This window comes from Melospiza georgiana, chromosome 2, assembly GCF_028018845.1.
Source record: "Melospiza georgiana isolate bMelGeo1 chromosome 2, bMelGeo1.pri, whole genome shotgun sequence".
Taxonomy (NCBI): domain Eukaryota; kingdom Metazoa; phylum Chordata; class Aves; order Passeriformes; family Passerellidae; genus Melospiza; species Melospiza georgiana.
Window position 1 is genome coordinate 100,348,846 of NC_080431.1, and position 16,335 is coordinate 100,365,180.

At 37.8% G+C, this 16,335-nt stretch overlaps 1 protein-coding gene across 1 annotated transcript in view; it reads left to right on the forward strand.

Moving 5' to 3' along the window:
• The window catches only part of WWC3 (WWC family member 3), a 99,201-nt gene that overhangs the window by 75,848 nt on the left and 7,018 nt on the right, over positions 1–16,335 (forward strand). Inside the window, 7 exon segments of the mRNA XM_058045577.1 lie at positions 5,440–5,560; positions 6,336–6,410; positions 7,415–7,501; positions 9,830–10,022; positions 13,659–13,826; positions 14,456–14,607; positions 15,284–15,443. Of these exon segments, the coding sequence (XP_057901560.1) occupies positions 5,440–5,560; positions 6,336–6,410; positions 7,415–7,501; positions 9,830–10,022; positions 13,659–13,826; positions 14,456–14,607; positions 15,284–15,443 (956 nt within the window).

Sequence of the window (16,335 nt, forward strand, 5' to 3'; positions counted from 1 at the left end):
ACACAAAATCTGAGGTGATGCTTTTGACTGTGCTTGAAGGCTGGCTGACTGCAATGCTGAATTTTGAATTTGTACGTACACCAGCCCAGGTTCCTGTGTCCAAGTTCTGTGAGGAGCAGAAGCCACAGTGGCATGGCTGTAATGAGTGCACAGTGCACTCATGAGTGGGTGCTTCATCAGCAAAGGAGAATCTTTTGTAGGGGATGTGTGAGATGTTGTGCATCTTGGCTGGTGTGCTCTGGTGGCAGAGGGATGATGGGCGCAGCTAGCACAGCACATGCACTATTGACTTTTCCTTTCCTGCTGGACTGTCAAATTGAGGGACTTGCTTTAGCTTGCCTTGGCAGAAGCTTCTGAAAGCACTGCAGTTGAGAAACATAAATTAGAGAAATCAAAAGAGGAAACAGAAAACTTTTGAAAAAATGAAACAAAATTAGAAGCCTCAGCATACAGGCACATGACAAATTTATTTTCCTGTTTTGACCAACCAAATGAAGAACTGGTCTTAATGTGAAAAAGATAATCATGCTAACATTTTTGTGTGTTAGCTTGCTTGCTTTTTAATAATTAATACCATACCAGTAGAAAAAGGCTTTTAGAGTTTAGTTTAATATTAAATGTTGTGAATGCCATTTCATTTCTATATCCAGAATTCTGTGTTAGCATTGTGTAGAATGTTGCATTCAGGACTCATGATGTCAGGAATAATATGAACTATAACCAGAGAATGGATCATATTATCCTACCAAAATCTTACTTGGCAAGTGATAATACAAAGAACATTGATGGTATTTACAGAAAACCTTTCTGGTTTTCATTTAAAAAAAGAAATCATTGCCACAGTGCTAAAAAGCCTGTATTGTTCAAAAGCATTTAAGTCTAGACTTACCTAATTTCCTTAATGCAGCTAGCCCTGCCAGAAGATACTGCAGCAGAATTTACTTTTACTAGCTGTAAACATTTCTAGTGCCCATACTGTAGCTTTCAGACCAAAATAAACAGAATTCCAGAGACCAGTATGAAAACTTGTGCTTAAATTAGTGCTGTGAAGAGGCTTCCTGAGGCTTTCTTTAAACCTCAAATCAGACCACAGCATGTCTTCACCCATTGTGGTAAGTGAAAGTATCTAAGTAGTTCATTTATAGCTTGTGTGTGTTTCCTAGAAGTGAAGGCCTAGTGTGAGGGCCTAGGCAGCAATACAGGATGGAGCTTCCTGCTTTGGTTTTCTTTTTCTCAGTTCTCTGCTGTGTTTCTACACATCTCACATTTGTCTGAAAACCTTTGTGCTTAACCTGCTGTCAGTGCTGGGGTGTCCAGCTCCTAGCCGAGAGGTTACAGCTTTTCTCTATGTACAATGGAGTATTTTATGTTGCTTTTTGAGGAAGAATGTGTGGTTAAAAGGTTGCCAGGCTGCCTTCTTTTGAGACTTTTTTTTATTTTTGATATTTGCATTTGGAAGCAATTACTGAAAATAATTTAACCTTGCTGATTTTTGCCTGTTTTGAGTTCTACACTCACTAGCTAGTGGTTTGGAATTGTAATGCAGTTGTTCACAAGTAGCAGTTGGAAGTTTTGAAAGGTTTTTGGTTTTGTGCTCTTTTCCTGGAAGAGTTGGATGGAGCATCCAGCTTGTATGCCAGAGCTGGGAGCTGGCAGATGCTGGGGTTTGGCTTTCTGCGAGGTACCAGGCGGTGTACCCTGCTGCTGCCTCCCCGTGGCCTGGCAGCAGAATGCTGTGCTGCAAAAATGGGAGGTCTTGGTTCCCTCAGACCTTGGCCTGCTCCTTCACTAGGCAAAGCTTGAGGTAATTTTGGTAATTTGCACATAATGGGGACTGGGAGGGTTAGCACTGAATAAACTGCATGAACTTTGCACTGATGCAGCACTTGAGAAAGTTCAAGGGGTACTTCAGGAACTGCAATTTTGATGTTCAGTTGCTGATATGCTGTTTTATTGTTCTGCATCTGTCACAGGGTCACATTGTGAAATAAGTTTTCATGTGTGAATGGAGGGAATATGCTTGAAAAATTAAATCCATCATATTTGTAAATCTGGGAGTGGGAGGAAATGTCAATAAAATACTGGGCTTGAATATCTTCACTATCTCTTCTATATAACAAATCTTTGAAATGCTAAATTTTTTTAATGCCTAAATAGTCTCTTGTTTATAAAATATTGTCAGAGATCTAAAGGGTGATTTGTCACTGTATGCTTTTTGTCTTGTTTCTCATGCGGCACAACAGAAAAATTCACTGTAAGTGAACCTGAAATTTCTTATTGTGTGATGTGTTGGTTGTTTTCTTTTGGGGTGGGTTGTTTTGTTTTGGTTTTTTGTTTTTGGAGTTGCATGAGAAGAAACAGGAGATTCTGCTACATTTGGTTTTGTTTGATATTTTGCTGTATCTGTTTAATCATTATGGCATACTTAATTTTCTTGCTATGTCAACTAAACAACACATTCACAGCTGTAGCTAAATTCCTGGGGAAAGAGTTCTTTGACCTTCCCCTTTGTTATATAATAGTAATGTCTGACAGCATTATGGTAGGTAAGGTCTGTTTTTGTCTCAGATCAGTTTTTATGAGAGTGTTCTACTCTTTTATTAGTGCATTTTGAGCTGACATGCAGTATTTTCAGTCACCTAAGCTTGTGAAATATGCTTTAGATTTATTTATGAGATTTCTTAGCAAACGAAAGTTTGGACAGCAAAATTTGCTTTGAAGTTCACTTTTTCAACTAATGATAATGAGAATGTTCTTTCATTCAGGGCTGTCTTACATCAAGCTTTGGTACCCAGTAGTTCTGGAAATCATATCTATTGTTTACTGATTTTGTTAATTAAATAAGAAAATGTAAGGTAATGGCCTGTCTTAGAAACCTAATTTTTAAACAATTCCTTAGCGTCCAGCATTGCAAAGTCTGTGGTAAACTTTTTTCTTAAACCAAAATTTGGTGTGTCTTTGATCTTGACTAATTTTTCCTGCTGAATTTTTACGCCCTCCCCATGTCAAGGGGATATTCTGGTGTTTGTATCTCTCTCAAGTTTGCTGCCATTGTCCAGAGGTTATTGAATGCTTCCGTGGCCTGCAGACAGTGAGCAAATCGCTGTCAAATTACAACATTGTTGTAATGCATCAGCTTTTCATTGTATTATATTAGTGCTTGATGTCAGCTTTTCCTTCCAGCCAAACTGGAAACATGAGCCTTCCAAGGACAGAGTCCACAGGAACTTTCCTCTGCTACCTTTATACAAAGTGTTCACGTAGGGGGTGAGCCAAGGGCTTCTTTGCAAAAAGAAGTTGAGTTGTTGTAGTATAACTTGTTGAAATTAGTACAGAAATTATAGAAGCACTTTTAAAAAAAGCAACATTTGTGAAGTTCAACCTCTTGATGTAAAATTTTGGAGAAATTTTAATATGTAGATGTCTCTACAGATTGCTAATGCTTCATGATTCTTATGATTCTTCATAAATACCAGTGACAGAATAAACTTCATAAATACCAGACAGTGAGGTAGGCTTACCAAATCAAAAGTCCTTGGGAGAAAAAAAAAAAGAAGGAAAAAGCCAAACCAACCAAGCAAACAAAAAACCCCAATCAAAATAACCCACAAAACCACCACTTTTGTACAAGTGATAAAGAGTAGTGTGTGGTTCAAATACAGTTTTTGCTTTCTGTGTGCTCACTTGAACTTGGCTCTCATTTGTGGTGAGGATGTCATGAGTAGCACTGCACAATGTGTACAAGATGTACAAGAAGGGTCGGATGGGGAGGAGTGGTGGTTCTTTCCCTCAGTGCAGAGACAAGTACAGGCTGAGCTGTTCCTAGCCAGCAAATACATTTCCTAAATACCTAAAGGTGATTAAATCCTTCGTTGAATTTGGAGGCGAGGTCCATAGGGCTACTTATGAATCCAATGGACAGAGAACTGGCTCTGCTGGAATTTTAGCTCCAAATAGGATGAGGTGATTTTTGTAACACCTTTGGTAAGATGCTGCTGTTAGTGGCCTGGTAACAGGAATGTGTCTTGGGCTGGCACACAACCTGCTGGGCTTGGTGCACCTTCTCTGCCAGTTCCACAGTGGGATAAAGCTAACCTTAGCCAGAGCCTTCTGTTGATAGCAGCAGCGTGGTTGTGTTGATCTGGAAGAGTTTTATCAAGTTCTCCTGTCCTGATGTCCTGTCCTGGTGGTGCTTGGGTGGGAGGTGAGGTGGGTACCATGCAGGGGGATGGCTCATGATAATGTGCAACAGAGGCACTTAACAATTTGTTACTTTGAGTAGGACTTGCTTCATCCCTTTTTGGGGCTGTAAGCTGTAAATGCCAGCTGGTGCTTGTCCCCCATGCATTGTGCTACTGTCACTCTGCTGGAACTGTCAATGCTTCCATGCTGTCTTAGGTTTGTAAGCATGAGCAGAAGCAAATAAAATGCTTTCCCCACTTTTGAAGTGCCATCTCTTTACCACTGCTTTCCTGCTTTGAGGACAGTCATCAAACTTTGAGCAAAAGAGGGTGAAAGTTCTTCTCTGCACAGTGAAGAAACTGCACTTCTCAAGTCTGTTTAGTGATTTTCTCTAGGACTCAAAGGGAAACAACCTCAAGTTGGGAGACATTGTTAAAGTGTTGAAGCCTTTTCTATGCAGTTCTTGAACGTTACTGCTTGTGCACGTACTTTAAAGGATCAGTAGCTGCTATGCCTACTTGCCTGTGCAAAACCCAGTGTATAATGTAATTTTGTTGGTGCACTTAAAACATGAAAGTGATTGCTGAGTTGCTGTTTATTGTGTGGCTGGTGATTCAGGGAAGAGTGGCAAAGAAGGTTGAACATTACTTCCTCCTTCCCCCAGTCAGTTTTCAAAGTAATTCACCAAGAATTTGAAGAAAAACAGTGGTCTGAGTGAGCTGGAAAACACTGGTTCTTTTTGATAATGCCTCTCAGACTGTAAATAAAAGCTTCTATTATGTCATGGTATAAACAGTATGCTTTGAGACTTTGTATTAGGAAACAAATGAGAACAAAACCTCACATTGTATTATCAGATAACTTTAAAAAAGAATTAGTCTCTGTGTTTGTTTTCAACCTATTGTATATTCAGTAGGTAAATCTGAAAAGCTTAGGCTATCATGTGTACATATGTGAATTAATGTAAGTCTTCCTTTAGGAAGGAATTACTCTACCAGAAAAACATTTAGTAACAATACAATTGGTTTATACTTAGTGTTGTCACAGAGCAATTAGCCACAAACTTCCTTCCTTAATTCTCCCACAGAAAATCTCCGGTCAATCCTATTCTAGGCTTTTAACTTCAGGTTAGAAGAAAAACCAGTGAATTGCATTTGTGCTGTTTTGCTGCTAGCTTTGATACAATAGATGTTTCTTGTTTAATTTTGAAGAAGTTGCCTTGAGCTGATGTTGCTGTCCCTTTTTTCTCCATGGCAGCTGTAACTCTGCGCGGAGACAGCGGCAGAAGATCGGAGAGGAGAGCCAGGCGAGTTTCAGCATGTCTCTCAGATCATTCACTGGCTAGTGACAGTGGCGTGTTTGAAGCTTTAAGCAAAAGGTCAGGTGTATAAATGCATAGTAAGCTGGAAATATTCCTGTTCTGCCACATGGCCCAAAAGAATTAGTTGTGAATTTATGTGTAGGCTTTCAAAATTGCTACTTATTAGTAACGTAAAGCAACTAGATGGCATGTTTTAAAGGAAAGAAGCTTTTTACATGCAGTCCACTGTCATCTTCAAGTGCCAAGTCCCTTTTGCTTTTTTCTCTCTGACATTTTAACATCGTATCTCCCTTGCAAGATAGTTTTCTCATCCTGTTAGTCATAAATCAGTAATTTTATTTCAACAATCTATAACAAAATCAAGTTATACAGAGTGTGACTTAAAATTCTGAGTATCATGCAATAAAAGTATAACTTTAAGGAAGAAATATATGAACTGTCAAAAGCCAAAAAATATGTAGGTTGACCAATGGGTTGAAGGATGTAGAAAGACATGTTATTTAATACAACTGTCTTAACACAGGAAGCAGTAACTGGGAAGAAGATAAGGTTTGGAGGATGCTAAAGAGATCTGGAAGACAAAATAAATGCTAAAATAACCTAAATATCTTGAAAGACTAATTCTAAAACTTCAACTTTGACACTTGTGAATTACTACTACTGTATATTTTTATATAAAACATACAGTAGTTTGTCTCAATTCCTTCTATATTACCAGTCCCTCCTGTATTGCTAAATAATTGCTTATATCCACAAATCACAGAATAAATGCTAGTTCATCATTTAGCAGCTTAGGTCACTGTGTAGTTTACAGTACTTTCTGTTCCTGCAGGAATGAAGATCTGGAAGAGCCTGTTTATGGTGACGCTGCCAGTAATGAAGAACCACAAATACATGTTGGATTTCTGTGAGTAATTACTTCTCTTTCTCTCCGTCAACTCTACAGGAATTTGTCACTACTTTTCCTGCTTATGATTTTTAGCTTTTTAATAAACTAAATCATGGTGGGAGTTTTTAAGAGGTTTCTGAACTGGCAGCCAAATTCCAGTGGATGTACAGATCAGTCAGTCACGTGCCACTTTGTGTTGGGGATATGGTTTAATCAAAGTTTATTAAGTGCCCTTTCAATGCTGCCTGATAAAAGGACCTTCATTACTTCTTTCAGTAGCATTTATTTCCATTGTCTGGGCCATTAATGTGGGTATGGGTATAGGGATATGTCTCTGTAAGCGAGACCTTTTTAAGCCAGCTAAAGGAGTATTACCTTAGGAGAATCACAGGTGAGGAGACACAAGTACAGTCCCAGCTGTACAATACATCTTTGAAATCCTATGCCTATGGCATGTTCTTGTTGGTAGTGGGAGTAGCCTGGGGAAGGGCAGACTATTGTCATACAAGACAGGGTATCATATCTTAGCCCTCCAGAATCCTTTCTGCCCTGTGGAAACTAATTCCTAAGATTGGAAGCTTTTGAAATATCAACCAGATTTGTTAGTGGCATTTCAAAATCTGTGCTGATGTGAAAGAGTAGAATTTTAATATTTGTTTTCAATAGCCCATGAAAATAATGCAGATGGCTTTGTCTAATGTAACTGATATGTTGTTACACATGCACACACACAAATGCAGTTGGTGTAACTGTTTAAAGAAAAGACTTGGTCTTGTTAAAGCCTGTTTGCTGTCAAGAGGCATATGATGGCCACTTGTTAATTTCAAGCTGAAAAATATTTAGTTCACTTAGTTCTATTAACTTTGTTACTCTAGCTAATGCCCTTAATTGAAACTGATTTGTGCAAGAAATTTGTTTAACAAAATGTGCTTTTGCATTCTTTAAATCTGTTTAGTCTTCATCTTCATTTCTTAAGCAAATTATCAATGACTGGTGACTAACACAGAAAATTTATTTTCCAGGCATGACAGTGGAAGCGAATGTCTGCTAGTCCATGTATTACAGCTGAGGAACTTCACCAGTCTAGTTGTTAAAGAAAACTGCAAAATGTAAGCTTAAATTTCACCCAGAGTCATCATTGTTTTATGCTGCAGTTATAAATACCATAGATTTATTTGGCTTCATTCAAAATTAAGCAATTTCTGGAGAAGATGCTATGTCTTAATTTCCATGAGGAAAGGGTTAATGTTCTGGTCACAAAGTATCCCTTTTATACAACTTATGTCACAATATTCAGGTAACAAGTGTAGTCTCTGCTCTTTCATGTTTATTATGCAGAGGAAAGTTTGTTCAAAAATATCTGTGATATTCCAGAGAACGCTTAGTGTATTTTTCTCATTACCTGTGGCAAAATCTATAATAATCAGTAAGAGGTCTGCCTTGCCTTTTATCTTTAAGAGAGAAAACCACACCAGAAAACATGCTCACAACAGCAGAGGATCTGCAGGCTTTTGTGGCCTGTACAGCTCTCCTTGAGTATCCATGAAAGGCCTTCTGATAACACAAGTACAAGCGGAGAATCAGTACAAAAGATTGAATTTTTTTAAGCTCTAACAACTTGTGCTACTTTTTCAAATTTTGTATCACATATAGAACATAGCTTAGTTTAGTCTAATAAATGTTTCTTACAAATTCAGTGTTGTCATAAAACACTGTTTTATCTAGAGATGCATCTTAGTATATTTTAAAGAAATTCAACATGTAAAAATTGTTGATCTTTATCTCTGGGAGAGGTTGTTTGAAAGCAGGAAAATGGAGATATGATAACATTATTTTATTGTAAATAAATTATTTGCTGGGAGGTACTAAATTCACATACATCTCCCTGAATGAATCGTCGTTTGTTGAGAACTTCACCATGCTAACTCTGCAAAACTAGAGTGGAAGTTTTTCATGTAGGTTAGTACATTATTGTTGGATTTCTGCTCTGTGTCAGTGTGAGTGCAAGGGCACATGATAGGGAAAAATGTGAATATTGTGTATTACTCAGCCATGATGCCTTGTCATCAGAAGAGGAAATAAGCATCATCTGAAGAAGGTAGTAAAGTAGAGTCACCAAAGAAAAACGTTAGTCCAGAGGTTTTGTTGGACATTATCATCAAGGCAACCAGGCATCTAAGGGACTCAAAATGCAGTTCTGTTCTTCATCCTTCTCAGCCCTTTGCTGTAATCAAGAAATTGCATTGCTGCAGGGTGAATTGATTAGTCTAGTCAAAAAGTAAGTTTCTATTACCAAAAAGCAGAAGAAGTTTTTATTGAGTTTAAAAAACTCCTCTGTGCAACTGTACATTGATTGAATCAGGTGCTGTGGCAGCTGGGGGGAAGTGTACTACAGCAGCCAGGGAGCAGAGGAGCTGGGTCTCTGCCTTTTTACCAGAGAAGAATTTGTTTAAGTGATGCTCCACAGCCCAGTGTGCTGCAGTTACACCATAAGGAGCTCTTCCAGTTGTCCTCTAACCATGTATTTGCCTGCCAGTGTCAGCCCCTCTTTGGTGGTGGCAGAGGAGTTCCTGCAGCCATATAGTAACTTGAGTGAACCTGAGCTGGAGTGAGTTTTTTAATCCTGAAGGCTTTGTGGGGTTTTAGCCAGGTTAGTTTTTTTAACCCAGATAAATTTTGTAATCTGGGTCACAACACAGTTGCTTGAAACTGTTTGCTGGCATGAGGAAAGGAATAGGATATTGCAGGGGCTTGGAAAGCAGTCAGGACAGGGAGAACATGGAAACAATTCTCTAAGTAGCTCTGCTGCTTATGCTGTCAGGTGAAAATGGTTGTTGATCTTGTTTTTGGCTTGGAGTCTTAAATGATATGTTACCACATATTTGAATTTGTCTTTTGAGACTGTAGATAGATGCAGTGACTGCAGATTTCTTTTGCAATCTGGATTTCTTAATTTCTTAAGGAGAGAAATAGGTTGCGTAGTGGATGAAGAAAGAAATGGATCAGTGACACTGATGGGACAATTCAATTGCCTAAACATAGGCATGTGTTTCCATTTGAAATAGCATGGCACAGCACCTGGCCTCCAGCTGCTGCTGCTCAGAGGAGGCTCTGTGTAGCTCTCCCATAGATCCTCTTATAATTGCTAGCTCCTTTTAGATGCCTTGGATACCTCAGGGCAGCTCAAGTGCCACTTGGTGCCTCTTCTTAAGCACCAAGTTAAAAAAAAAAGTTTTTGTTAAAAAATACAGCGTTTTGAGATCAGCCTTGCAGATCTTCTGTATTAGAATGCAAAATAAGTTCTGGTGATGAGGACATCTCAAGGCGGCTTCTTAATGTAGAAGTTGCACTGATGTTTTTGCTTAGCTTGATTTTGAGAAATGCAAAATGGCTTTCTTTGTCTGAATTGTGCTATTTGTCTATTTTGCTGTTCCCAGTCATGTGAGAGTTTATTTGCCACCGCTTGAGTCAGGCACACCAACCACTTACTGCTCGAGAGCTTTGGAATTCCAAACTCCGTTAATATTTAATGAAGTCTTCCAAATCCCCATGCACTCAAGTGCTTTGAAATTAAAATCACTGCAGCTGTATATCTGTTCAGTTGATCATCAGCAACAAGAAGAACTATTGGTAAGTGGTTCAGTTTCTTAAAAGCCATGTGATATGCGAAACTAAAGTTACCCGAGCAATTTTTTTTTAAGATTAAAAAGAGAACCTAATTTTTCCATAAGAAGTTCTGATAGAGTTACATGTTAATGTGTTCATTTGTTCACAGGTGTAAGTGTAGTTCTGTAAATAAAGAGGTGGGATTTTAAAAAAGACTTCATCTCACAGCTTTTAGACTACAGTTTGCTCAAGACTTAGGTTTCTGCATGATGCTATAGTGCCTGTGTGGTGAATCTGTACTATTCAGACGGGTTCCTTCGAAAAAAACCAAGGAATACAGACACCTCGTTATTATATAACATTGGGTGAAGAGGACTGCTATTTCATCAGTCTTAACTTTGTTGCAGGATAATAGTGGCCCTGGAACAGTGTTGTTACTTCAGCCTTTTACTTTAAACTGATTGAGGTATCATGTACTAACTAATGTTAGCTTCATTTAGCTGTTGCCAAATGCAAACATGCATAACTAAATCTGCCTTAGGGTTGATGTCCTGGCTATTTTGAAGTGAGTGGGCTGTCTTTGCAGTGGGGGGTTTGAATGGGTTAGTGAAAAAAACTTTTAAGCCTATCAAAGAAGTTAAGAGGTATAGGCATCTCACTGTCATGCTGGGCTGTGGATAAGAGGTGTTTATTTGAACAAATCTGGTCAAGAATGTGTGTTTGTTAATCCACCTTTAAATTTAGGTAGCATCTCCTATAAACAGGGGTCTTAATGTTGATAGAAACGGACCTGAGGTCTTGTCTGCAGTAGGAAGTTTTGTCTACAATGTAATTAAAGAGAAAGCATCTCAAGAACAGGCTGGATCTATTGGTGTAAAATGCTTTATACTGGTATATCCTGTTCCTCTGGGCAGCTAAATAGCTATTGAAATGTAAGGTATCTTTCTATTGAAACAAATGCATCTAAGTTTAGGGTATTTTATTCTAACTGCTGTTATTGAGTTGCCAAAAAATAGGTCTTCAGGGTATCTTGGTGGGGATTCTTTCCTCTTTCATGGTCTTCAATTGGTTATGTCAGAAGTATCTTTGTCAACAGTAATTGGTAATATAGTTTAAGGTAATTTAACAATACTACTCAAAAATAGAGAAACAATGCCAGTTTCTTCAGATAGGTGCACTGAAATATTTAAACATTATGATCATTGTTTTCTTCAGCTGTAATTTGAGAATGAGCATTTTGTCACATTGAGACATCATTTGCTACCTGCTACCTCTTTGGAACTGCTGTGGTGGTGCCTGTCAGCAAGGCCCCTGTCTTTGAAGATGCCTTCCACCGATATTAGGATTTTCCCCCATCTATTTAATAATGTATATATTTCTCAAATTCTTAATGGCTGCTTTCTTTTCAATTAGGTTATGCCAGTTTAATATTTTCCTAAGTACAAAAGCCAGAGTGGAGTTTATCCTAATTTATATAAATACTTGTACCTAACAGGAAAAAAATAAAAAAAATTCTGGGAAATATTTCCATTATAAAGAAATAAATATGCTACACTTGTGGGGATGGTTTTTCCATTTCCTCAACCTTTTACTCTTATGCTTTCCATGGCTGAAAGATCTTTTTCTGTCTTAAGTTGGCTTATTTCTTCCCTGGTGGCCTTGTCAGTGTTGAGATAAGAGAATTGTTATTTTCCATGATTAGCATATATAGTTCATGTTAAAATATAAAAGCAGTATGAATGCCTTTCTTGCAATCGCCCAGCATTGCTGCATCTCTCCCAGTTTCTCATCTTTTACAGCCCTGACCAGTTATTCCCTGTGTCTTAATTTATTTGATTTCTTCTTGAATGTAACTTTTTTTTTTTTTTTTTTTTTAATTTTGGAACATCTGTCCCATTTTTAGCATGATTTTAAAATCCTGATTGTTTTCTCATGAAGAGACGTGCATGTCAGACATCACAGAGATATTCATAAATACTTTTACTGTTCTGCCATCCAAGTCTTTAACAAATTCATCAGAACAGGCATGTGATACACCTCTAGCAGACCCACCTTGGTTTCTTCATCCTTTTGAGTAAGCTACAAATCTTGAGATGGACATGAATTATTAATTAGTCCTTTCAGTACTGATCATTCTTAATTGAGTTTGATGGTGATTTTCTACTCCCCAGCATTCAGTCAGTCAGGAATTACTGACTCCCTTTGTAGAGGCAGCTTCTTTGGCAGACTTGCTCAGCTGCCTAATGAATGCAGGGTATAGGCAGTGTCAGGTGTCTCAGAGCTAGCCTGTGCTTCTTACAATATTGCTGGCAGGAAAACACTTTTACTCTCTACCCCCTAAACTAAACTCAGTGTGTCTTAAACATTTTCCAACTCTGATGCAAATGTGTGAGTATTTGATGCACATTTATATCTTCCATTACATCAGAGTGAGTAGATAATTAGAAGACATCTATGTTATACAGAAAAATGAAAAGGTATCTCTGTACCCTGGGATATATTGACATTAAATGACTTTCTCAAAAACATGCTGTATCCCCATGTTGCATTATTTTGTTAGGCTATTGTCCTCTATGCACCTGTTTAAACAGAGCCCCAGGGAACATTTGTGTTGGAAAAACAATGCAATGATTTATTTTTTTATTATTGTTTTCTACTTAACTGTTTCTTTACCTGCTTAAAGTTGAATGCACATTCTGTCTACATTTCCTACTGCCTTTGTTGTTAGAATCATTGTATACAATTACTTGATTTGTGAGAGATGAAAGCCATTTTTACAGGACTTTTCCAGTGATACAAAAGAAGACATTTTTAGCATGTGGATCATAAGCATGAAAACAGCTTATGCTATTGCTGCAGAGATAGCCAGGGAAACAAAAAACAGTACTTAAAGGCTGACTAATATGATTGGTTGGTCCAGCTAGTGAACTGATAGAAAAAAACCAAATAAAATAGGCAGAATAATTTGTTCACAGCTGTTTTTCAATTAGGCAAACACCCCTGAGAAATTTCTTACATGAGCTCTCTCTGATGTAGCAGTTTAAACTTTAAAGTTTGAAATACTTTTAGTGAGAAGCCTCCATTAAAACTATTTTTACCTGAATCTGGGAGATACAAGGATGGCCTGGAAAGTAGAAAAATGGCTTTATAGCTCATTTAACTACCTTATGACATAAATAGGCAGAGGAAAAAAATTATTTACACAACGTTTTTATTTCCATTTGAAAGATGCCTCTGAGGGCCAGAGAATGGAAGGGTAACAGAATACAGTTATCTCAAAAGCCCCTGAAATTAAAGTAATATTATTAAAGTGATATCAATTTAAGCAAATATAAAAATCAGATACATAGTTGGGAAGGTTTTAAAAATAAAATATTAATAGCTATCAGATGTCAATTATATCTACATCAGTCATACAAATTTTATTTTTCAACTTAAAAAAAATTATCTACTCCCATTCTTCCTAGTAGTAAAGAGGCAAGAAATTCAGAATCTTAAACATCATAACACAACAGAATAAAAGTGTCTCTTTTTAAGAGACTGTAGTATTTGGTGAAGTGGGAGTTTACACTCTAAGTAAAATACCCTTTAAGTGAGAAGGTGTCTATCCTGCAGAGTATATGTATCTTATTGAGGTCAATGCTTTTTGTTTTTTTACAGGGCATTGCTCAGATAAACCTGACTGATGCAGAGAGTTCTGGTGAGATGCAGCTTCACTGGTACCCTGTTCAGATCTTCACTGGTTCAGAGCCCCAGAGAGCAAAGACCAAAAACCAGTGTGAAGACAGTATTCCTCAGTCTTCTGGAAATGTAACTACAGTTAAAACAGTATGGCTCTAAAAAAGTGATTTGTTTACTTTGTTTGACCAGCAGGGTGGCTATGATCTTACCTTGGGTGCAGGTTTTTGAGTTATCACAGGAACTAATAAGTTAATTTAACTCTTGGTGCAAGATCTAGATTTTAGAAGACTAATTGAAAACCAGATCATGTCTGGGCAGATGCTTGAAATAGTACCCTGTATGCATGTTTCCAGTCCAGCTAAAACACATGAAAAATTTCTGCCAGTGCACTGGAAGAGATTGTCAAGAAAGGTTGTGCAATTTTCATTCTTGAAGATGTTTTCAGCCCTGACTGGGCTCTGGACAGCCTGACTATGATGCCTTGCTTGCTTTGGCCAGCACATCAGACTGGGTGACCTCCAGAGGTCTCTTCTGACCTAACTTGTGGGTAATGCTCCACAGTCAAGTAAAGTCTGCCCAGTTTCTGTGACAAATTGAACACCACATACTTTTGATCGTTAAGATTCAAGGTGGATTTGTTTGGTTGTGGTTTGGTTTTTAATTTAGTTTTTTAAGGAACATATGATGGCTTTGTTTTTATTTTTTCTTTGAATAATACACATTAAATGCATTGGTTTGTTCAAACAGATTTAATTAAAGTCTAATTTACCTTTCAGGATGCAGTGACAGCCCTGTTAGCTAGGACCACTGCCCAGCTGGAAGCAGTTGAGAGAGAGCTGGCAGAAGAGAGAGTGAAATTGGAGTACACAGAAGAGGAAATCTTGGAGATGGAAAGAAAAGAAGATCAGGCAGAAGCCATATCAGAAAGGTAAAAATGGTTTAAATACCTCATCAAACTGATAATAACTAATATTTCCTCAAAGATATTTTCCCTATGGGTATAATCTGAAATAAAGCAGGAAAACAGTAGGTTTTTATTCTGAGATTTGCTTTCTGTTAGTGCTACAAGTATAACATTCTATTATGTCATGATCTGCAAACAGGAGGAAACCTTACTTGAATAGGTTGAATTTAGGGAATTTGGGGAGTGGGGAAACTTTATATCAAACATGAACTTTGCTAGGGAGGCAACTGTAATGAGTTTATAACAGCCCTGTATTAAGAAAAGGTAAATAAAATTTAGTGGTGACACGAGACATTGTTAGGATTAGGGTTGCAATTTCATTCCTAGTGATACTCCTGGTTTGTTACATGACTTTTCTTGTTCTTTTTGTTATTGCTTTCTTAGTACTGTTACAAAGACCAGAACACATGCCTTAAGAAAATTAGGGAAGGTGAATATTTTTCTATGAAATGTATTTGCTTATTTGCATTTGCAGAAATGCAAGTGTGCTCTGTTCTCCTGTTGAAAATACTGTATTTTTATTGGAGAAATAATACTCTAAAATTATAAACTGGCTTAGATAATGTTAGAGATAAATGTAATGCATAATTGCATGGAGTTTTTTAACATCTGCAAAATTATTGTGATGTTCTGACTTTAGGAGCTGGCAAGCAGAGTCTGTTGACAGTGGATGCAGCAATTGTACCCAGACTAGTCCTCCTTATCCAGAGCCATTCTGTGGGGATCCATTAGCTGGACACATGTTTGCAGCTCCAGCAGGCCAGTACGGCTCTGGAAAAATGCAGCCTCCGCCACTGAAGGTAAGGAGAGAAGACACTGCAGCATGAAAACTGCCACCCTGCCTGGCACAGTGAGCTACTGCTGTGCCTGGAGCTGGAGTCTGAGTTGGGCAGGAGGGAAAGGAGTCAGCAATGGCATTGGCAACTCCATATGAGTGCTGACTTTGTGACATCTGTATGGCTGTTAAGTTGGTAGAAGTTCACTCTTCAGGGCTGGGATTTGTTTACTTACTACTTACTTCTTAACAGAATTTAGTTCTTATATCAAAAGGCAAACTGTTTTTACTATGGCCTTTATCTAATCTATAAATTGGCACTGGTATCAATTTCTGCATTTACCTGAAATTTTAACAGAAAAGATCATGATCAAATTCCAGTGCTCTTACTTCTATAAGAATTTTTAAAGGAATTGTAAAGAAAGAAATTTTAGGACTTGTATTACTGTTTCAGTTTTACAATAACATGGAATAATTGTGCTGAAACTGATGTACTTAAAATCTTTTGTAGTCAAGATAGAGACACTGAAAATAATCCTTCACAAGTTGAAATCAGCAGACTTCATTGAAGTGGAGGAACATAAGCTGTTTGTGTTGCCTTTAGCAAGGATCACACCTCTTATGGAGGAGTGACTTTTCTGAAACTTTGAAAGCTTTGCTGGAGTAGCCTATGTTTTCTATCTTTCTGAATATTTTAGTGTTCTTGTATAATTGTGTGAACAGTCTTTCAGTTCCTTTTTTCTTCCTTGTTTTCATTTAAGCTCCTGTAGTTTTAAAGCGGTTGCTTCAGAGCCACTGTGCTTACTGAAAGGTGACACAGTTTTCTTCTGTTGAGGCTGGAGATCAGGTGGTAGTTTGGGTAATGCCCAATTGCCAATCCTGAATGCAGTCCTTGTGCTCTGCAGCTATGATATAAC